The 23,516-nt window shown below is 36.4% G+C and overlaps 1 protein-coding gene across 1 annotated transcript; it reads left to right on the forward strand.

The window, feature by feature from the left end:
- The first annotated feature begins 215 nt into the window (after positions 1-215).
- On the forward strand, positions 216-18,721 carry LOC120353140. The gene is made up of 4 exons (XM_039435878.1): positions 216-341; positions 16,934-17,010; positions 17,685-17,883; positions 18,692-18,721. Exons 1-4 carry the CDS (start codon positions 216-218, stop codon positions 18,719-18,721), a joined length of 432 nt encoding a protein of 143 aa, XP_039291812.1.
- The last annotated feature ends 4,795 nt before the right edge of the window (positions 18,722-23,516 follow it).

Here is a 23,516-nt window from a genome sequence, read left to right on the forward strand (position 1 = left end):
GACTCTGGAACGACTTCTGTATCCAATATCCTATTGAAGACACTGACCAGTCTCTCTTTGAAGCTCGTGAGGGCATTTTTGTAGAATTTGTAGGGAACCCAATCATCTCCTAGCGCCTTTTTATCCTTTAATTTCAGTAGAGCCCTGTTCAGTTCGTGCAGTGTAACTGGCATAACCAAAGTTTTGGGCTCCACATAACAAATTTTTCACAGGAAATGGTTGGGTTCAAGAGATCTCTGAAGTGCTGCATTCAGTCATCAATAGAAATACCTGCGCCTGAGAGAAACTGTGACTTCTTCAGCTTTTCAACCACACTTCAGAGCTCCTTGGCATCTGAGACAGTATTGAAACTCTCCACACAACTGGTCCAGTACTTCTTCTTCTTAGTACACAACTGTCTATATTGATGCCTCGTTTGCACATACTGCTCTTTAATAGCTTCACAATTTGTACTTCTGAAGACGTTCAATAAATCAGAAACCTTTTTCCTCGCAGCTTTACAATCGTCATCAAACCAACTTGGCTTATTAAAAGAGGAGGTCTGCCTATCTGGTCAAATACTTCTTAGTGGGAAGCACTCATATATTGGACTGGTGAAGCACCTAAGTTGAATATTATAATATCCCCATCCTGCTCGCCGTCTGCATCCAAACTCACCACCAACGCAATGATTTCTTCCCGATAGATGTCCTTCCTATGTGAGTTCCATTTTAACTTCGGCAGCAGTGGCATAATTTTTGTACTCTCGTGAAGACTATCCAGTTGGTCCCCTCTCAATTCAAGTACGATTGGCAGATGGTCTGAGAAGGTTGTGGGACGAACCTCAAATGATATTACATGTGGAATTATTATATCAGCTGAAACTGCGCAAAGATCTATTACTGAAGACCTCCAATATATGTGAATTCTCCACTCAAGTCACTCAGCATTCGTCCATTCATTAAAATGAGAGTAAAGTCACTGAACAATGATAAGAGAGCCCTGTCATTTGCATTCACAATATTGTGATTTCACGTTTCAGGGTTTTTTTGAAATGGTATTGTCAAGACTTTATTATTATAATATAATATTATCACTACACTCTTCTCAAATAATTAGTCAATCACATAAATCTTCGATCACTGAAGACAATCTTTCTTGAGTGCATTTTGATGGTTGGAATTTCAATGTATAACTCAATCTCAACATTTTGAACCTCAAAATCAATTGAACCGCCTCGAAGACATAACTCCATAAGTCGGAAGCTAGTTTCAACTAAGTCTTCTGTTTATCCTGTACTAGAATAAAAAGTTTAGACTTGCATTATTGAGTCAGTGTTTTTTTGTTTAGTCTGGCAACTTTTTCAAGCCTGTCCTTCCTTTTCCTTCTGCTGCTTTTCCCAGACTATCATCCGCCCATTTACATGTTTACTATAGATCCAGTTTGCTCTGTCTCCTTCTTTTTGTTCGCTCCTCACTAGCCAATCGCAGACCTTGAACTCCACTTCAATTTTTTCCCAATTTTACACCATCTCACTTTTTCTAATCCGCTTTCCTCATTCTTAAAGTATCCAAGCAATGCAACAGACTAGGCTACTGTCCGCAATTGGTCAGTCATTTACTCGGCTATTTTTTGAGAGGTTCACTTATCGAATTCCTCTTCTGTCAAGTTTTTCCATCGCGTGTCATCCGTAATTTAAATCCCAATACAGATAATACCTTTCAATATAGACTTATACTTTTTTCCATCAGATACTAAATTTCATTACTAGGCTCTCATCCCATTCTGTATCATGTGAACGTTTTCAAATTGTTCATTCTCGTTTGGGTTTAAATCTATTCATGCAGACTTTTCATTGCTGATTTACATGAGTAAAATAGATTTTTCTATGTTAAGACGGTCTACACGACAACGATATTTGCGCAAACCAGGTTTGCGCTAAGTTTGCGTCGTGTAGACGGGAGATCGTGTAGGTGGAGGAGAAGGAGGTAGAGGGGAAGGAGGTGGAGGAGGTGGAGGAGAAGGAGGTGGAGGAGAAGGAGGTGGTGGGGAAGGAGGTGGTGGAGGTATAGAACTAATTAACCTTTATCATAATAATAATTTATTTCTCACTTAATAATGCTATAAATTTCTCTGAAGACTTCGCTACAGCGAATTGTGACAACACAAATTAATCTCCTTCCATCTTTACTTATTAATCTCTTCTTTTACGATATCATCGAATCAAATCAAATGGTTTTTATTTTGACATCAATAGGCTACATGGCTACAATAATTTGGAACAAAACAATTTTTCAATCATGAACAGTTAACAACTATTACAGCATCGCTTAATTTTTTACATTGTACTCGTTAATATAAATAATAAACTTTTTTCAAAATTGCATACTTATCTAACAAGATGTCAAAAAAAGGAATACTACTTGCTTAATTATTAAAATTGTTTGCAAGTAGGAGTATCTTAAATGAAAAAAAAACGTTTTTCAATTGCTGCATTCATGCACAGATTCACACACCACTCACACATTATAATAATATATTTCATTTGTTACTAAAATCAAAGTTAACCAATGACAGTGAACAAACTCAATATTTTCAGGAGGAGAAGAGAGAAGCCACTTGAAAATTTGTTTTTCAAATGAAAGAATATTATTAACACTTTTTATGTAATCAGGCATATTATTAAACAATTTAGGACTAAGAAAGACAAAATATTTTTGAAAAAAAGTGTTGTAAGCTTTAGGAGGCCTTAGAAGATTATTAATTTGCTGTACTTCTTGTGCTGTATAAGTGATTGCCCTCGTACAATTGCCTTCCACGATCTCCTGATTGGATAAAGAATGAAGATAAAAATTTAAAACCATAAATGTAGCACGATGGTAAAACATTAAACAAGAAAATGATATTGAAAATCCATTGGAGCACTATATCAAAAGGTTTTGTTTCATGTACTAAACTCCAATCACGATTTCCAGACTCTTACAGCTCTTTTCATGTACTTGTCTCTCAAAATGTATTCCTTGAACTTTGTAAGCCTGATGCCTGGCCTGAAGGAGCTATAATCTCTCCATTCTATGGGAAACTGTCTCATTCCAACTATAAGCCTGATGGCGGAAATGCTAGTGTGAATTCAATGGGACGCTCGCAATGAAGGACTTGAATATATTTAATCAAAATGTCAGAGGTCTAAGAACAAAGTCAATGGAATTTCTTACTTCAGTTGTAAGTAATGATTTCGATATTGTAGCTGTAACTGAATCCTGGTTAGGCGATCAACATAATAGCTCAAGCTTCTTTCCACCCGATTACAATGTGTTCAGAGCTGATAGGCAATATGATACTACAGGACAGACTAGAGGTAGAGGAGGCTCACTGCTTGCTGTTAAAAGATCCCTACCTGCAACGAGGCGATTGGACCTTGAACTCTTACCTGAAGTCGTCTGGATTGAAATCAAACTTCCTGGGCATCATTTTCTGATTGCTTGTCACTATGTCTCTCCCACTTCTGATTTGTCATCCTTGAGCAGATATTTTGAAAAACTGAGTGAAAAATTGGTTGGTGACTCACTGGACCTGATTATATTGGGTGACTTCAATGCTGATGCTGTTCATTGGATGGATTACTCTCTTGTTCCCAATGCTCATTACCAAGCACTACGAAGAGCCGAAGTAGTATTACAGTTTCTGGAAGAGAACTGCTTGGATCAATTCAATAGGGGCTCAAATGATGACCGTGTACTTGACTTGGTGGTCAGTAACCTGAAGAACATTGTTGTATCTCATTCAGTTTCACGTTTCACCATTTGTTACCCCGTATGTTTATCATCCACCTTTTGCTGTAAATGTTCAGAACATTGCTGCGAACACACCAACTACTCCAAAAGCAGTATACTGCTTCAGGGAAGGAGACTATTATGAACTACATGGGGAGGTGAGAGATACTGATTAGCACAACATTTTGGACTATAATGATTCCAACGGAGCCGCAGCAACAATAACTGATGTCTAAAAGAAAGCCATGAATAACTGCATTCCAAAAAGGACACCTAAACGGTCAGCTTATCCCAGTTGGCTCTCAGGCAAATTGATCAGGATAATAAATGCCTAGAAAAAAGCACACAAGATATACAAAAAGAGTTTGCTTGACAGAGATTACTCAAAGTATTCTACTCTCCGCTCTCAGGTGAAAGGTCAATTACTTCAAGACAAATCCATTATGACTCAAAAGACAGAGACATATCTGCAAACCCAGACAAGATGCTTTGGGAATATGTAAGGGACAACATGACAGAATCTAATAATTGTCCATCCACTATATCAGTTGATGAGGTGACTGTGACTGAACCATACACAATTTTTGAGCAATTACTTTTCCTCCTTAAATCAGAAAAAGATCTCAACATCTGCTCATTGCAATCCAGTCAATGATATCCCCAGTTCATCATCTTTTGGATTACCTGATGTGAATGAGAAGGACGTTCTTAAGGAAATTCATGGCCTGAAAAATTCTTCTCCAGGCTCTGATGGAATTCCAATATCCATTATAAAAAATTTGAGTTATCTAATCTCTCCAGTACTGACATCGATTATCAAAAGCAGTCTCCTAATGGGAATATTTCCAGTGTCTGGAAACACTCTGTTGTTGTACCTATCCCTAAAAAGAGCAGATCCAACAGTATAAGAGATTTCAGACCAATCTCTATTCTGAACCCTTTTTCAAAAATAATTGAGAGAGTTGTCTACAGGCATATTTTTAGCCATGTAAAGACTACCATCACTGACTCTTAACATGGATTCATGCCACAAAAATCCACCACCACTAATTTGGCAAATTTCTTATCATATGTGGACCATGTGTGGAGAATCAAGAGCAAGTAAATGTGGTATACTTGGATCTAGAGAAGGCCTTCGACAAGATGCCCCATTCTGTACTGATTAGAAAGCTTTCTGATATCGGGTTCAATCAGGATCTTATTGGCTGGATCACGTCATATCTTGAATATAGAACATTTTGTGTACGATTCAGAGGAGCCACTTCCAGAAGCTTCACAACATCGTCTGGGGCTCCTCAGTGCTCCAATCTTGGTCCACTACTCTTCAGTATTTTTATGAATTACATTCTAGGAGTTCTGGACTGTGAGGTTCTGATGTATGCTGACGACCTTAGAATCTTCAAGAGAATCAAGTCAAGAGAAGACTCCTTATCCTCGCAAGACAACATTGACCGGGCTTTGGATTGGTCTAGGAGGAATTTTATGCCTATCAATGTGGGAAATACATTCATCATGACCTTCTCCAGGAAGACTAACACTCTTGGGTTTTGTTACAAAATTGCAAACACAAATATTCAGCTCGTCAAAAGTATGAAGGATCTTGGTGTTACCTTTGATAGTAAACTTCTATTCACTGTGCATGTTGATAATATTGTGGCAAGGGCAAGAAGACAACTTGGAGTTATGAGATGGATTGGAAGAGATTTCAGGGATCCCTGCACAATGAAGACCCTCTATTGTTTACTTGTCCGATGTCATCTGGAGTATGCTTCTATTATTTGGAACAGAGACAGACTATGTACACCCAATAAAATTGAATCTGCTCAGAGAAGATTTGTGCATCTTGTATTAAAACGACTCATGCCAGACATGGAGGAACCCTCTTACAGACAATTCTGCGAGACCGTGAAATTTGAATCTCTGGAATGGAGAAGAACCAAATTTGATGTGATGTTCTTATATAAATGTGTTCATGGGCAAGTGAATAATGGTGATCGATGAGTTGGAGTTGTTGTTCCTCCAAGAAATTTGAGACACTATCATCAATTTCACGCTTTCCTAAGAAGCTGTACCTCCCCTCTGGAGAGATGTATTGAAGTTGGCAATAAATTGTCTAATCAAATTGACTTTTTTGAAGCACCCAACATTTTTAAGAGGAAAATCCGATCGATGTAAAACATACTCGAGTGATACGAGTTCTAAATGTTTTTTTTTTGACAGCTGCAATATACCAAGGCCATGTGCCGTTCTATTTCACGAAAATGCCTAAGCATACTTACTAGTCACTTGGCGCCATGTGGTGGAACGGGTTGGCTATAAGGGGTGATGAGGAGGCCAATTATTATTATTATTATTATTATTATTATTATTATTATTATTATTATTATAAATTAATGGCTCAAGGGGAATAGATCTAGGACAATGATCCACTCTGTAAACATTATTATATTCTTCCCCTATTCTATGGTCATCATTATTTATCAAGGTTGCCACTTCTCTAGATACATTCACAAAAAAACGAATTGAATAAGTCAGCAACTGCACCCTCATTAGTGATAAAAGTGTCATTATGCTCAATCTTTAAATCAAATTTTCTTTTTTTTATTGGAATTTCCACATAACTTATTGAGAGCAGACCATTTTTCTTTCGGTGGAAGATCATTAATTGAAGAATGGAATTTGTGTTTTTCTTTTTGAATCCAAGAGTTGATTTTTTTACAGTCTTCCAGTTTGATTTTAAACTGCAGTTTTCATTGTTATGTTCTATTGATTCAAATTGTTGTAATCTTGAGTGTGAATTTACATTTACAGCAATTCTCTCAATAACTGTATATGGGATAAGCCCTTCTTTTCCAACCAATTCCAACTCCACTTACTTCTAGGTTTTTCCCCCTTCTTTTAATAGTTTTTGAAAGGCAAATAACATAGATGGACCACAAGAGTAGCTCGTCCATTGCGGGTGAGGAACATGAACAACACAATCAATCACCTACTGAATAGAATCTCATTTCTTCTGTGGTGTGACTCTCTTGAGATTTCTGTTAAAGTTGCTGTCGTGTGAACAGAGGTTTGCACAAACCGGCAGATTTACGCAAACCTGGTTTTGCGTAAGAATATTTCGTATATTTCAGTATATACGGAATATTAGACTCTGTATATTTCGAATATATTTATACTAAATATATTAGTATATTTCGAATATTTTAGTACTAAGAATATTTCGTTACACCGGCATTAGAATGAAGTTTGATAGTTTTCTTGGGCCATTGTGGCTCCACCATGCGATATCATAGAAAATGGGAACAAGTCACACTAGGTTTGGAAGCACCAGCAAACGCACCACCAAAAGTGTGGTAGCAGTGAGCCCCGACCTTTTGATGCACCAGCTGGTGGCGCGACCAAGTAATCTCATTGAATCAAGCTGTAATTGTAACTTGCCTAAAAAACCAGTAGTATAGTCACGTCAGGAGCCCTTCTATCAGGTGCGCACTGAAACTCTGACACAAGATCTGAGCCAGCCATCTCATTCGATATTTTTTACTTTCCTTGCCCTATACTATAGGTAAGGAAAGTATTGCTTTCCGAAAAAATTAAGGTACCCCGATTTCCAAATTTTTATACGTTTCAAGGTCCCCTGAGTCCAAAAAAGTGTTTTTTAGGTATTGGTCTGTATGTGTGTGTGTGTGTGTGTGTGTGTGTGTGTGTGTGTGCGTCTGTGTACACGATAATCTCATCTCCCAATTAATGGAATAACTTGAAACTCGGAACTTAAGGTCCTGGGTTTAACTGGGTTTTTCGCGATTTTCTCGAAAACGGCTCCAACGATTTTCATCAAATTTACACCTAAAATGGATGAGCTGATGTCATTGATGAGCTCTATCAACTGCCGTTAGTCCCATATCTGTAAAAATTTCAGGAGCTCCACCCCATCTATGCAAAGTTTGATTTTAGATTCCCAATTATCAGGTTTCAGATACAATTTAAACTAAATATTTGAAGTGGAAAAGATTGAGCATAAAAATCCCTGCAATAAATTAATGTTCAGTAACATTTTCACCTGAAATTGAAAATAAGCTCGAAGTTCGAGAAAATAAGATTATTCAATTGCAAACTGTTGGCAACTGTTGATTCTATTAAATCATTCACTATGAAGAGATAGCAGACTTCGTGTGTCTGCAGCGCTATTGTCCTGTCACCAGCTGGGTCAGGTCTTTGAATAGTAGACTTGAGATGCGCGTGAACACTAGCGTCAGTTGATCAATTTTCATAACGGCAAGGAAAGTTGTGTGAGTGTGCCACACCAGATTTTTATTATTTTGCTAGTGGTTGAAGTGGATCTACACTGTGAGTGCGGAATGTTTATCAAGTTCAAGTGGATTTGTGTAGAATATTGAGAAGAGATTACGGTAATTTGACTCTCAAAATTACTCATTCATAATTGTTTCATGTACTATGTGATGTTTCGGCAATATTATAGTTACTCGAAACAGTTGATTTTATAAAAAATCCATGTAAGATTACGAACAGACCGGTCAGGTCGATGTTTTACCTTTCAGTTTGGGTCGCACTCATGTGACACAAACACTTTGTGAAGTTTTGGACTGGGAGTGGACAGACCGGTAGAGTCTCGATCACGTTCCAGCACAATGACATTCGGAATAATGTTTTCATCATTGCCAGCTGTTTAGTGGCATGGTGATTTGGTTTGAATTCATTACCGAATAGAGACTGCCCATACCGAAAACCCCCTCGGTACGAATAGGTTTCATCAGGTTTGATTTCATTGCCAGGAAACAGCAAACAAATAAGGTTCCACACACGTTACGTGGACTACTACGGTAGTCCAGGCAATAGATAATCAAAAATCTGGTGTGGCGCACTCACACAACTTTCCTTGCCGTTGTGAAAATTGATCACGTGACGCTAGTGTTCCCGCGCATCTCAAGTCTACTATTCAAAGATTTGAGCCAGCTGGTGACAGGGCAATAACGCTGGAGACATACGAGGTCTGCTATCTCTTCATAGTGAATCATTTAATAGAATCAACAGTTGCCAAGTTTGCAATTGGATAATCACATTTTCTCGAATTTCGAGCTTATTTTCAATTTCAGGTGAAAATGTTACTGAACATTAATTGTAGAGATTCCCATGCTTAATCTTTTCCATTCAATTTTTTTTGTTTAAATTGTATCTGAAGCCTGATAATTGAGAATCTAAAATCAAACTTTGCATAGATGGGGCGCAGCTCCTGAAATTTTTAAAGATATGAGACTTGTGGCAGTTGATAGAGCTTATCAATGACTATTCTAGGTATAAATTTAATCAAAATCGTTGGAGCCGTTTTCGAGAAAATCATGAAAAACCCTGTTTTTGACAACATTTTCGTCATTTTAGCCGCCATCTTGTATTTAATTTGATCGAAATTGTTCGTGTCAGATCCTTATAGTGCAAGGACCTCAAGTTCCGAATTTCAAGTTATTCCATTAATTGGGAGATGAGATTATCGTTTACACAGACGCACATACACTCATACACACACACACACACACACACATACAGACCAATACCCAAAAACCATTTTTTTGGACTCAGGGGACCTTGAAACGTATAGAAATTTGCAAATTGGGGTACCTTAATTTTTTTCGGAAAGCAATACTTTCCTTACCTATGGTAATAGGGAAAGGAAACTAAAAACGGGTGAAGAGGGAAAAGTTTGGAAGAAGATTTTTGGAAATGTGTTATGTTAATAACAAAAGCCTCTTCTATCGCATTAACTTTTGTTAATAACAGGTTACTATCTTCCCCGCAACCATACGTTAAAAAACTACTACCCTACAACTACAGCTGTTCCCTAATAACCACAGCTGCAGACTAAACACGTGACAAAGTAATTAACTTATGTTGAAAACTTTTGTTTTAAACTCTGGTGTAAACGCATTATAATTACATTAGATCAGATGAAGATCATTATGTTAATGATCACACATGTTTCAATTTAAAGTATTTTGATGACAATTTTTTGCGTTTTATTCCGGCTATTATAATGAATAATCTCGTTAAATGAAATCATATGGAAGTCAATTATATTGATAACAAGATCATGTTAATAACAAGGAATTTTCTGTTAGAAACATGAGTTATTAACTTTTTTTGAAGAGAAACTTTTGACGATTCAGTCAAGTTAATAACTTTTTGTTAAAAGTCGTGTTATTAACTCCGGTGTAAACGCAGCTTTAGTATTTACTTGTGATCTATCAATATCAATAGGTTTGTCTTGTGTCATGTAATGACATCATGAAAGGAAATAGGAGCAGCTGATGGAATATTATGTTTTTTCGATTTAGATTTTAGCTGATTTTGAAACATGAAAATATCAGGCCCAGTAGCACAAAAGCCTGTTCAATATTGACTTCAATTAATATTATGATTTCATTCAATGAGAGCTTATTTCACATAATAATAATAACAGCTGGCATCAAAAGCAAAAATGTCAAACATGATTGAAATCGAAACAGCAGCGATCAACACAACATTATCATCTTCATCTGATCTAAAGTAAACAAATCATAGTAAGATTCACATCATTGTGTCAGCATTGTTTGAATGGGGAGCGTTGGTGGTATTAATGAGGAATACTGACAGTCAACGAACTGTTATGCATATTCTCCAATATTTTTATCAAAAGCTACCTTCTATTATCTTTGGTAAAACAATCAATGTTTGGGAATAATTGATTCATGGGAAAAGCGCCTTACTTCTATGGAAGATATTTTTACATTAGGAAAAGCAACAATGGCCGTTCAATAAATAATCCCTTTTTTCGCCAAGGTAAATTTTGGCCGAATTTCCTCATTCTTCGCAAACAGATTCCACAACGGACACTCCTGAAGTTTTGAAAATACCCTCCATATATCATACTGAATTATTAAAATTTCATCGAGATTGTTTAAGCAGTTTTTGCGATCTGTCAGATATACAAACAAAATTAGTCTTGATGAATAGGATCAATAATTGATAGAGGCAACTCCCGTCATAAAAGTTTGTTTTATGAAAAATAAAAATCTAGTGTGGGCACTCACACAACTTTCCTTGCCGTTATGAGAATTGATCACCTGACGCTAGCGTTCACGCGCATCTCAAGTCTACTTATAAACAAAGATCTGAGCCAGCTGGTGACAGGACAGAACGCTGGAGACATACGAGGTCTGCTATCTATTCATAGTGAATCATTTAATAGAATCAACAGTTGCCAAGTTTGCAATTGGATAATCACATTTTCTCGAATTTCGAGCTTATTTTCAATTTCAGGTGAAAATGTTACTGAACATTAATTGTAGAGATTGCCATGCTTAATCTTTTCCACTCCAATTTTTTTGTTTAAATTGTATCTGAAGCCTGATAATTGAGAATCTAAAATCAAACTTTGCATAGATGGGGCGCAGCTCCTGAAAATTTACAGATATGGGACTTGTGGCAGTTGATAGAGCTTATCAATGACTATTCTAGGTATAAATTTAATCAAAATCGTTGGAGCCGTTTTCGAGAAAATCATGAAAAACCCTGTTTTTGACAACATTTTCGTCGTTTTAACCGCCATCTTGTATTAAATTTGATCGAAATTGTTCGTGTCAGATCCTTATAGTGTAAGGACCTTAAGTTCCGAATTTCAAGTTATTCCATTAATTGGGAGATGAGATATCGTGCACACAGTCGCACATACACTCATACACACACACACACACACATACAGACCAATACCAAAAAACCACTTTTTTGGACTCAGGGGACCTTGAAACGTATAGAAATTTGCAAATTGGGGTACCTTAATTTTTTTCGGAAAGCAATACTTTCCTTACCTATGGTAATAGGGCAAGGAAAGTAAAAACGGGTGAAGAGGGAAAAGTTTGGAAGAAGATTTTTGTCCCCACAGCTCTGTTTTAGGTAGTAAGGAGGTCAACTCATCAAAAGTCCCGACCCCCTGTGCTAAGAGGGTAGGTTCTAAGTGGGGGCAGTTCTAAGGAACCATTTCTTGGTTTTTCGCAAATATCTCGAAAACCATGTGTCTTACAAACGTCCGTAAGATAAGATGTACATGTTTATCGATCCTGTCCAAAATTGAAGCTTACAGCATTCCCTACAACACTCATCCCACGCATTCTTTCATATCTATCATACTTTCCGAGATATCCGATCCTAAAGGTGTGACATATTTGAAAGAACACGTTTGCCTCAAATTATTTTCTTTTTGGCCTCATTCGTTTTCGGCAACGGACAGAAAACGAACCGAACCAAATGGAACCGTATAAGTGTTTAACCAGCATAAAAATCACATCATGAAAATGTGTTCGGCTCATCTGAGAAGACAATTTTTTTAAGCAAATGCCTTGCACCACTTGAAATGAATAGCAGATTTCTGTTCATATCTTAATCATGTGATGAAAGCTACTCTATAAGATTTTCAACACTCTGACACAATAGTTGGGCATCGAGCGATGCACTTGATAGATACAATGAACTGGAGTTACAAAACATTGTGACTAAACTGCTTTTTAAAGCGTGACAACCAGTGAGAATACGAGACTTGCATCTGTGAAGGAATGTGGTAAAACGCTACAAACAGCTGTGAGGAGGATGACAACAGTCTTCTGCCAATAAGCAGCATTGTACTGTTACTACTTTATTTCTTCATAAATGTATGGAATAATTTGAAATTTACATCAGCATAATTGAATAGGAAAATTTGATTATTTCTCTTTTTTTAGAGCAAAACAGTTTGCTAGATATATCTCCTAGAACTCGTCATTGGAGAGAGTTCCCTATGGAAATAGCTCGATGAAGCTGAGTCGAAACTTGATAGAGTTACCTTCTTTAGATTAGGAGCAAGTGGAATGCTTATCTTTTGCTTAGATTATAAATGCTCACTTCAGAATTGTTTTCTAAACAAGATTAAAAATGAGTTTTATGTTTGTGACAGTAGAGCATTATCATAGAAAAAAGATAGCATAAGTCGACGGACAACGGACCCATGGTATCCCATGGTATATGTAGTTTATTTTACAAATTCATAACTTTCAAAATCCAAGCCGATTTTTTGTTAACTCAAGTCAATTACTGTCGACTACTGTTTATTATCACTGTTTTGGCCGGGTGAGAGTGTAAGAACGGCACAGTATGAGAGATTACCAGCGTCACATAGCTTCACAACTACTAGAACTATCGGCTCGAGTTAATAGTGAAATTTGGACCATAAATGTCCTATATCATAGGATATCTTCTTAGGCTATATTTTCTCAATTGCATTATAAAGTCTATGCTATAGACTCACCAAATATAATGATTGATAGCGGATGTATGTGTAAAGATTTAATGTATCCAAAAAATAGGATGTTTTATGTGTGGTACAAAGTAGGTACTTGGTTTCCTCCTACAGGTTTCAATTGAGGGACGAAGCCCCTCTTTTTTGAACTTTTTTCGAGATGCACTTCCTACTACTTGGAAATTGAAGTGATGAAGATGTTGAGATTGAAAAATGATGGAATTTAATTCCTCTATAATATAATTTCGAATGGATTTCAGTCTAGATTTCAACAATTTATACCAAAATATACGTATAGTATCCAATAATCACTATTTATAGGGCTACTAACAACTAGCGGTCACTTTTACTAGGTAGGATCGAACTCAAAACTTCTCTCCGATCATTTTGTAGGGATTGAAAATGGGGCCTCGAGCTTTGAACCCCTCCGCCTCACATTACTGAATACTGATACTGTATCTCGAAGAAACAGAAATCAGAGAACATCACATTGAATGAGTTTGATTGAGTTTCATGTGACGTTTACAATCTATTGTACAAATGTAGATCAATAATTGACCGAGCGAAGTGAGGTCTAAGATTCAAGTCGACGGTTTGGCATTTCTCTTAATGTTTAAATGTTTATATGTTTATATGTTGCGCATTTACGGCGAAACGCGGTAATAGATTTTTATGAAATTTAACAGGTATGTTCTTCCTTTTTTAATTTCGCGTCGACGTATATACAAGGTTATTGGAAATTTTGCATTTCAAGAATAATATAAAAGGAAAAAGGAGCCTCCTTCATACGCCAATATTAGAGTAAAAAATCTGGTGTGGCGCACTCACACAACTTTCCTTGCCGTTATGAAAATTGATCACCTGACGCTAGTGTTCCCGCGCATCACAAGTCTACTATTCAAAGAATTGAGCCAGCTGGTGACAGGGCAATAACGCTGGAGACATACATGAGGTCTGCTATCTCTTCATAGTGAATGATTTAATAGAATCAACAATAATTTGCAATTGAATAATCACATTTTTCGAATTTAAAGCTTATTTTCAATTTTAGGTGAAAATGTTACTGAACATTAATTGTAGAGATTTTCATGCTCAATCTACTCCACTTGATTTTTTTTGTTTCAATTGTATCTGAAGCCTGATAATTGGGAATCTATCTGCATTGCTGGGGCGAAGCTCCTGAAATTTTTACAGATATGGGACTTGTGGCAGTTGAGCTTATCGATGACTATTTTAGGTATGAATTTGATCAAAATCGTTGGAGCCGTTTCCGAGAAAATCACGAAAAACCCTGTTTTTGACAACATTTTCGCCATTTTAGCCGCCATCTTGAATTGCATTTGATCGAAATTGTTCGTGTTGGATCCTTATAGTGAAAGGACCTTAAGTTCCAAATTTCAAGTTAATTGGGAGATGAGATATCGTGTACACAGACGCACATACACTCATACACACACACACACACACACACACACACCACACACACACACACACACACACACACACACACACACACACACACACACACACACACACACACACACACATACAGACCAATACCCAAAAACCAGTTTTTTGGACTCAGGGGACCTTGACACGTATAGAAATTTAGAAATTGGGGTACCTTAATTTTTTTCGGAAAGCAATACTTTCCAGACCAATACCCAAAAACCAGTTTTTTGGACTCAGGGGACCTTGAAACGTATAGAAATTTAGAAATTGGGGTACCTTAATTTTTTTCGGAAAGCAATACTTCCCTTACCTATGGTAATATGCCAAGGAAAGTAAAATCAGACTATAGAATTATTCATCATAAATCAGCTGTCAAGTGATTACACAGATGTGTGGAGCTCAGGGGTGCCCAGCCCCCCCAAGGGCAATGGCGCATGCCCCCCCCCAATCCAAGTGTAATGCCCCCTCAATCCAAGTGTAATCCCCCCCCCCCAAGTACCCCAATTTCTAATTCTACATTCCAATCTTCCATAGGATATTATTTACCTTTGTTCTTGTGAGGAATTCTTTCTGTTTTCATAATATTGTAAAAATATACACCATCGTTTCTTATCTCTTTTAAAATAGAAATAAAGAATCTTTTTGAAATTATTTTTGAGACTAGCAGTGCACCCGTTCTTGTTCAGGAGGACTAAAAAGTACTACATTACATAAGGAAAAACTACATGACAAATATTTCAATAGGATATTAAAAGATAAGTAAGGGAGGCTTCGCTTTTTAAATTTAAAGGTTACTTATAAAAAGTTGAATAATAATATCATTGATATTCTTTTATTGCAAAAGAATATTGCATAGCAATTTTACATACAAATTTGGAACGATTTTATTCATACAATATATAATGACGGCAAGTTTAGGTATTCTAAATCCTATAGCAATACTGTTTAGATGTTTAAATGTTATATGTTTGTATTTCACCGGATCTCGAAAACGGCTCTAACGATTCTTACGAAATTCAGAACATAGTAGGTTAATAATATAAAAATTCGATTGCACTAGTTTTCATCCCTGGGGAAACTCGCTGAAGGACATAAAACTTCTAATTTAGATTGCTTACATACCAAATTGAATAAGAAAAAAACACTCACTATAATCACTTAGAACTGTAAAATAATGATTAACTTTGAATATTATGATATATACCATCTCATGTCAACAAATCAGATTACTGTATTTTGATCGAGTCAATTAAAATTTCTAGATTTCTCGCGAGATACGATAAGCTAATTGATTACACAGCTCATCTCTTACACAGGCACACACTTCTTTTGTTATCGACAGACAACGGAATAATCATCTGTTTTTCCAAGGATGAATTATCCTTTTCATGTCCTTCAGGGAGTTTCCTCAGAGATGAGACCTAGTGCAATCGAATTTTGATATCATAAACCTACTATATTCCGAATTTCGTGAAAATCTTTAGAGCCGTTTCCGAGATCCGTTGAACATAAATAACCATATAACCAGATATAAAAATAGAAAAATATAAACAGATATACAGAAATTGCTCGCTTAATATAATAGGATAACAACTTATAGTCCAGTCAAATGGTCGTTTTTCATAAAACAGCCCCGAAAGAATTTTTTCGATAAAATCTGTATTTTGTGGCGCTATAAATTCTAATCTGCAATTTGCTGACACGCAGAGGGCGACTTCACCCCCAAAATTTTAGACTTTTTTCAAGTTCACCATTTAATCTCGAGAACCTTGAATTTATCGAGAAAAAGCATTCTTTATATAATACTAGCAAGAACCCGTGCTTCGCAAGGATCTATTTTTAAACTTAACGTAATGAAATTTTGAAGAATTGAAAATAGGCCTATAACCATCCTTGGTTAATTAAGAATCTATTAGCAAAATTTCAAGTTAATTAGTCCAGTAGTTCAGACGTGATGATGCGTCAAACATAATTTTCCTATCCCGTACGTGCATAAGCCAGCTCTTTACTTATTATACTTTACTTTAATTATTATAGATAATATCAAAGAGTAGTAGTAGTAGTAGCCTAATATCAAAGACGGACATCTGACTACCTGGTCAAAATTCAACTAACTATTGATTCTTATAGTATTTTTGGCGCTCTTTCCAATGGTGCATTCCATTTCGATCAAAAACGGCTTCTTATATGCTATTTCCATCCATGTTTTCCAACATCTGTTTCAAAAACGGACAGCTGTTACAATGCTTCATTTCAAACACGGACATCTGTAGATACTAAGATGAAGAACCAATGAGCAAGGAGTATCAGATCATGTGACCAACAAAACTGTCATGGCGTATACATGTGTTTACTGCAAAGATTGTAAAGGAGGTATCGACTTTTAGTTTGCTATTTTTAAGTGCTTTTTTAGTTGGTTGATCCAGAAAGTGCTCGCAAGAGAAAATCACAGCCAGAGAAATGGAAAAGAAACACAGAAAAGAGAAAAAAGTAAGCATAACTCATACACTATCATATTGTTATTACTCACATTCAAACTCAATTTCTAAATTATTATTCACAGTGAGAACTAATCTTCATATCAGTAAATTATAAGAATTAATTCTTAATCAGTTCATAATGTTTTCATTATGTACTATGCTGTGAATTTTAAAGAATTTTCAATTTGAAGACCTACCTGTCAATACTGAATTTGTGAGCTCAATTGTCATTACTCTTCCTGTTTTGAATCATTATGTGATCAAATAAAAACGTAATACTCAGTAAAAAGTATTGTCCATATGAGAGAAAAGATAACATTATTATATAACCTAGATAAAATTCAACCAAAATATACTTATTATCTAGCCTACTAGCCTATGATGGTACTTTATGGTTTCTAGTATTAACCACTGAAAGGTATACAGCAGATTCCACCTAATTTGGCAGAAATTGGTATTATGTTATGTCAGGACAGTCTGTGAACAGTCTTTGAGAGCATATTGGTTCATCTCTGGTGTTATTCTCGACTCAATACAGTCTTGCAGACCACTTGCAGACTGTCCTGGCAGAGCTGACAACAGAAAACAGTATCCTGACATCCACTAATTCAGGTGAAGTTTGCTATACAGGTACTACTCTTGTTTGTAATCTATCTAAAAATTTTCTGTGTTTCTCTGTTGCAGGTATAGTGCTAAAGGACTGCCCAACTACCCGACATGCAATCACAGGGTTGGCTTTCAATGTACTTTGCTGACAATGCGTGATGTGAAAGATTTTCATGCTGCTTTTTATTCAATCCCTGAGAAAGGTAAGCAGGACTCTTTTATCCTGAAATACTGCCGTGCAGAGCAACCGAATCCAAGAAGAAAAGTGAAATTACCAGTCAGGGCAAATACAATTTATGAATACACCATTGTGAACCAAGCTGGGAACAATCTGAAAGTTTGCCGAAATACTTTCCTCAATGTATTGAATATTACCAAACATCGAGTTATTGGTGTATTTACGAAGTTCAAGAAAGGTATTAACCATGTTCCAGTTGAGACCAGGGGTGGGAATCACAAGGAAGCTAAATTTGCTAGTAAAAGAGAGGCAGTTATGTCTTTTATCAGTTCCTTGAAGGCTTGTGAATCACATTATGCAAGGGAAAAAAGTACACGCATTTATCTACCCTCAGAGCTATCTGTGAAGAAATTATGGACAATGTTTAATAATGATAAGCCTGATAATGAACAAGTGACAGAGTGTTTTTTAGAAAAGTTTTCTGTGTTAACTGTTCAACATAGGATTCTCAGCACCTGCTGTAGACGAGTGCAGTACATGCATTGAACTTACTCAAAGAATCTCTATTGAGAAAAACGATGCTCAGAAATCTGAATTGCAATTTAAATTAAAACTGCATAAGAAGCAAGCTAATCGGTTTTTTGACCATCTGCGAGAGAAACCACCAGGTTGTGCTATTTTTTCATTTGACTGCCAGAAAAACCTGGTACTTCCCAAAGTAAGTGACCAAATTGCTTACTATACCAGTCAACTGTATTGCTAAACTTGTCTGTTGTAAGAGGATTATCAACTGACTCATTGAAACGTGACAATGTTTCAATTTATTCATGGACTGAGAATGAGGCAAAGAAGTCTTCCAGTGCAACAACTGATCTGTCTGATTGTAATTCTATTCGACTGGTTGCAGATGGATGCGCTGGTCAAAATAAGAATGTAATTGTTGTGACAATGTGCATGAAGTGGCTTGCAATTGATGCGCCAGAGTCAATAAAAGATTTGGAAATAATTTACCCTGTCACTGGTCATTCTCATGCCAGCTGATAGAGTATTTGGGCTGCTGGAGAAAGAATTCAAAAAGAAACAGAATTTCATTTGTAAAGAGGAATATCATGAAATCTTCAAGAAGTATGGGAAATTGAAGCTGGTTGAAAAAGATTGGAAACTACTCAATTGGAGAGAGCAGGCAATCCAGCATGTCAAATCGGCAAGTCAACTTCATTTCCAAATTTCTAAATGCAGACGCATCATCCTACGTAAAACAAAGTCAGGAAATGTGACTGTCCGAGGAGAGATTGGATATGGTTTATTGACGGAAGAGAGAGACCCATTATTAAAGTGAATCATTCTATTGCTGACATAAATCCAACAGTCATGTCTGTCGGTGTTCCATTGAAGCCTGAAAAGTTAACAGATGTTGCTAAACTACTAGAGAAACATTTTGGAAATAATTGGAGAAGCCTGGAGACACTTCAGTGGTATGTCAATGTGATTGATGCGGATAGCGGATTTCAAGATGAGAACACAGCAAATAATAATGAGTGTGAGTGCATTGAATTGCAAGATAATGACAATGTCGATGATGGGAGAATTGTGACAATACACCTGAATAATTAACATGAAAAAATGTTAAAACAACAGAACTGAATCCTTATCATTCTACCTTCATTTAGAGAGGCTTTTGTTTGAGCTGAATGGAAATCTATTTATAAAAAAATGAATGTCTGTTTGTTTGTATGTTTGTTTGTTCCCTGTAGATTTGGAAAATACTTGACATAAAGGCATGAAACTTTGGGGATATGTTGTGTGAATATTGGGGATGGTTTCTGAACAGAAATTTTAATAGGGGGCTAATAATAAGAATAAGAATAAGAATATTTATTTGCCATTAAATACAACACTGTACAATAGGCATCGTCATTTTGTTTGAAAAAGAACAAAATACAATATATACACATATAATCTATGCTGTCATTGATTGTCACTAGGCATGTCAGTGTAGTTCATATATTCATTTAAATCATAAAATGCTTTTTCTTTCAGCCACTTGCAAATAACTGCCTTATATCTTGGTTCCGGTAGTTGTCTAATTCTCTGGGGCATCTTATTGAAGATTCGGAACTGCTGGAACTTGTGACTCATGAAGGTATTGTTGAGACGAATATGAGGTGTTGTCAGGAACCCACGCTGTCTTGTTGCGTAGCTGTGAATCTCCTCTTGTCGTATGAAGTTGGTTTCATTTTCTCTCATGTGCATCAGATTACAAAATATGTACATGCATGCAGTGTCATTATCTGAAGTTCTGGGAAGGCTTGTCTGCATGATTCATCATTCCTCAGACCAACGATGCATCTGATTGTCTTTTTCTGCCATACAAAAACCCTCTTCATACCACTGCAGTTCCCCCATAGGCGAAGTCCATAGCTCAAGTGAGAATGAAATAACCGTAATAGGCTGATATCAGCACTTCTTTACTGACACAAAGCCTCAGTCTCTTCAGAGCGTATAAGCTGCGGGATAGTTTTTTGCAAAGGAAATCAATTTGATTGGTCCAGTACAGCTTAGGCTACTTTCACATGATAGGCTACTTTCACACGATAGGAGACGTGCAACTTGAACACTGAACAGTGTTCACGTTTTTTTGTCGAAGTACATTGAGTCAAATCGTGTCTTTCACATGGTGACTCCTATCCAGGAACCTCGTTTTGTCACGTCTTTTCCCCTCGAGGCAAGCAGAGGCAAGATCTAACAACAACGCCGACGTTTGCTCAAAAGTATGACTCATCACTTTTTCTCAAAGTCTAACTTCCTTAAAAATATAGATGGAAGATTTCTGATTTCGGATTTGGATTCAGCGACCCCAAATTCTTTAGGGCGTAAGTCCCGTTTTCGAAAATATCCAAAAACAAGGAAGTTATGGCTGTTTTTAATAAAGCTTTCTATTATCATATAATTATACGGTAAAAACGAACAGGTACTGTACTATACAGTACGTAAGTACTGTAGCTATTATAATACAACTTACACTGTATTCGTGTAGGAAATTTGGTAGGTTATTTATCTTGATTTCTGAAAATACCTAAAATAAGGGAGTAAGATAACTTTGAAAAACCAAAGTTTTCCTGCCGATTGAAGAAACATTAAAAATTAGTCTAAGACATATTATGTCTTAGACTAAAAACGTGTACAAATATCAGATCACTATTCAAGCTATCAAGCTTTTCATAAATTTATTTGTCTCCTCATGGCAGAAGGTTTGCGCCCAACGTTTTCACTTAAACATTTATGTGATTAGAGCACATTATCGTATTGATATTTTAAATCCAGTTACAAGTACATCGATTTTCGTAAAATTGATTTTTTACCGTTCCTATGAATTCTAAGAATTCTATGAATTCTTTATACAGGTTCAGCACAACTTCTTAAATAACATTATGTTTGCTTCAACAGAATTCATAAGGACGACAAAACATCGAACAACAAAAAAACGCTTTCTGAGTAACTGGCTTTAACAAAGCATGGCTTCACGAAATACAGTAAGATAATTTAGAATAGTTGGTACAATGGTTATGCTTTTCGCATTATGGCAGCACTGTGCTTGCTCACTCACTTCTCCAGTTGACACTTGTTGACTTGTCAGTTGTTTACTTGACTTGACTTTGACACCTGTCATTACGCGATGTCTGAGTTTGATGTGGAGCTGTTGCTGCTTACTGCAGTTTGCAACCGACCTGCTCTTTGGGATAAAAGTCTTGATATCTACAAGGACCGGAATGAAGTCGCCAAAACTTGGATGGAAGTTAAAAAGAAATAGTCAATAATTGCTGGGAATTTAAAGTGATATTCAACGATTTGAACCTGATAAATTGGATTGTTGAATGACAACTGAAATTTAGTGAATTTTACTGTACAACATTCCTTTCCTCCTATTTTATTGGGTGATGAGTGGAGATGATTTATGATTTCATATTTGGATTCATCTTTTCATAGTTCAATATTTTTTTGGAAAACTAGAACTTTTAAAAATTGAAAATGTTTATGTTTAAACTTCTCAGGTGTTCAAAAACTTCTTGAAACCTTTGCCTGTCCCTTTGTGAGGCAGGAGTATTATTATCTTAGTACGTTTACTATTATAATCATATGATAATGGAAAGCTATATTAAAAACAGCTATAACTCCCTTGTTTTCGGGTATTTTTGAAAATGGGACTTACGCTTTAAAGAATTTGGGTCACTGACTCCAAATCCGAAATCAGAAATCTTCTATCTATATTTTTAAGGAAGTTAGACTTTGAGAAAAAGTGATGAGTCATACTTTGAGCAAACGTCGGCGTATTTGTTAGATCTGTTGGCTTATTTGTAAGATCCCCATGTTAAATTACAGGAGAGCTGCAAAATATGAAATATGATTGTCAGTAATATGATCATCCAGGAGCGAGGACTCTGCCATGTGAAACTGGCCATAGGAGACGTGCAACTTGAACACTGAACAGTGTTCACGTTTTTTGTCGAAGTACATTGAGTCAAATCGTGTCTTTCACATGGTGACTCCTATCCAGGAACCTCATTTTGTCACGTCTTTTCCCCTCGAGGCAAGCAGAGGCAAGATCTAACAACTACGCGCCGACGTTTGCTCAAAGTATGACTCATCACTTCTTCTCAAAGTCTAACTTCCTTAAAATATAGATAGAAGATTTCTGATTTCAGATTTGGATTCAGCGACCCCAAATTCTTTAAAGCGTAAGTCCGTTTTCGAAAATATCCGAAAACAAGGAAGTTATGGCTGTTTTTAATAAAGCTTTCTATTATCATATAATTATACGGTAAAAACGAACAGGTACTGTACTATACAGTACGTAAGTACTGTAGCTATTATAATACAACTTACACTGTATTCGTGTAGGAAATTGGTAGGTTATTTATCTTGATTTCTGAAAATACCCCAAAATAAGGGAGTAAGATAACTTTGAAAAACCAAAGTTTTCCTGCCTATTGAAGAAACATTAAAAATTAGTCATAAGGCATATTATGTCTTAGAATAAAAACGTGTAACAAATATCAGATCACTATTCAAGCTATCAAGCTTTTCATAAATTTATTTGTCTCCTCATGGCAGAAGGTTTGCGCCCAACGTTTTCACTTAAACATTTCTATGATTAAATTGTGATAGAGAACATTATCGTATTGATCTAAATCCAGTTACATGTACATCAATTTTCGTAATCTCTCAGCTGAATTTTATCCTTCACCTTCTCATGGAGTTCATCAAATGTTTTGGACCACATGCGGAAATAGTTTAAAAACTTTTTATCGTCCTGTCTGAGTTCTTTGAACAGTGTGGCGTGAGCTCCTGCGTAATCACGAAGTTTATTGATAGGATGAACCCAATGAAGTCTAGCTCTTGCTAGCCGTTTTTGACGTCGAAGTTTGTGTCGACGGTATACGACATAAAAGGCAAATGCTCGCGCTTGGTCCATAGTTCTATGACTGAGCAATGGCGGATCTAGAATTTTATTTTGGGGTGCTGAACAGGGGAAAATTTTGTGAAAGGGCTTACCAGATTTGTGAAGGGAACCAGCGCCGATGCCTCTAGGGGAAACTGCTGTCACTGTATGTGCGTCCTCTATAGTGCGCGTTTGTTTCAATGAAACCAGATAAAGAATTTGGGGTCGCTGAATCCAAATCCGAAATCAGAAATCTTCTATCTATATTTTTAAGGAAGTTAGACTTTGAGAA

This window comes from Nilaparvata lugens, chromosome 1, assembly GCF_014356525.2.
Source record: "Nilaparvata lugens isolate BPH chromosome 1, ASM1435652v1, whole genome shotgun sequence".
Taxonomy (NCBI): Eukaryota; Metazoa; Arthropoda; class Insecta; order Hemiptera; family Delphacidae; genus Nilaparvata; species Nilaparvata lugens.

Coding starts and splice junctions, on each gene's coding strand:
- LOC120353140 (XM_039435878.1), top strand. CDS start 216: ATGGTTGGGTTCAAGAGATCTCTGAAGTGCTGCATTCAGTCATCAATA. Junction 342..16,933: donor GCTCCTTGGCATCTGAGACA/GTATTGAAACTC, acceptor GTGCTTTTTTAG/TTGGTTGATCCAGAAAGTGC. Junction 17,011..17,684: donor AACACAGAAAAGAGAAAAAA/GTAAGCATAACT, acceptor TCTCTGTTGCAG/GTATAGTGCTAAAGGACTGC.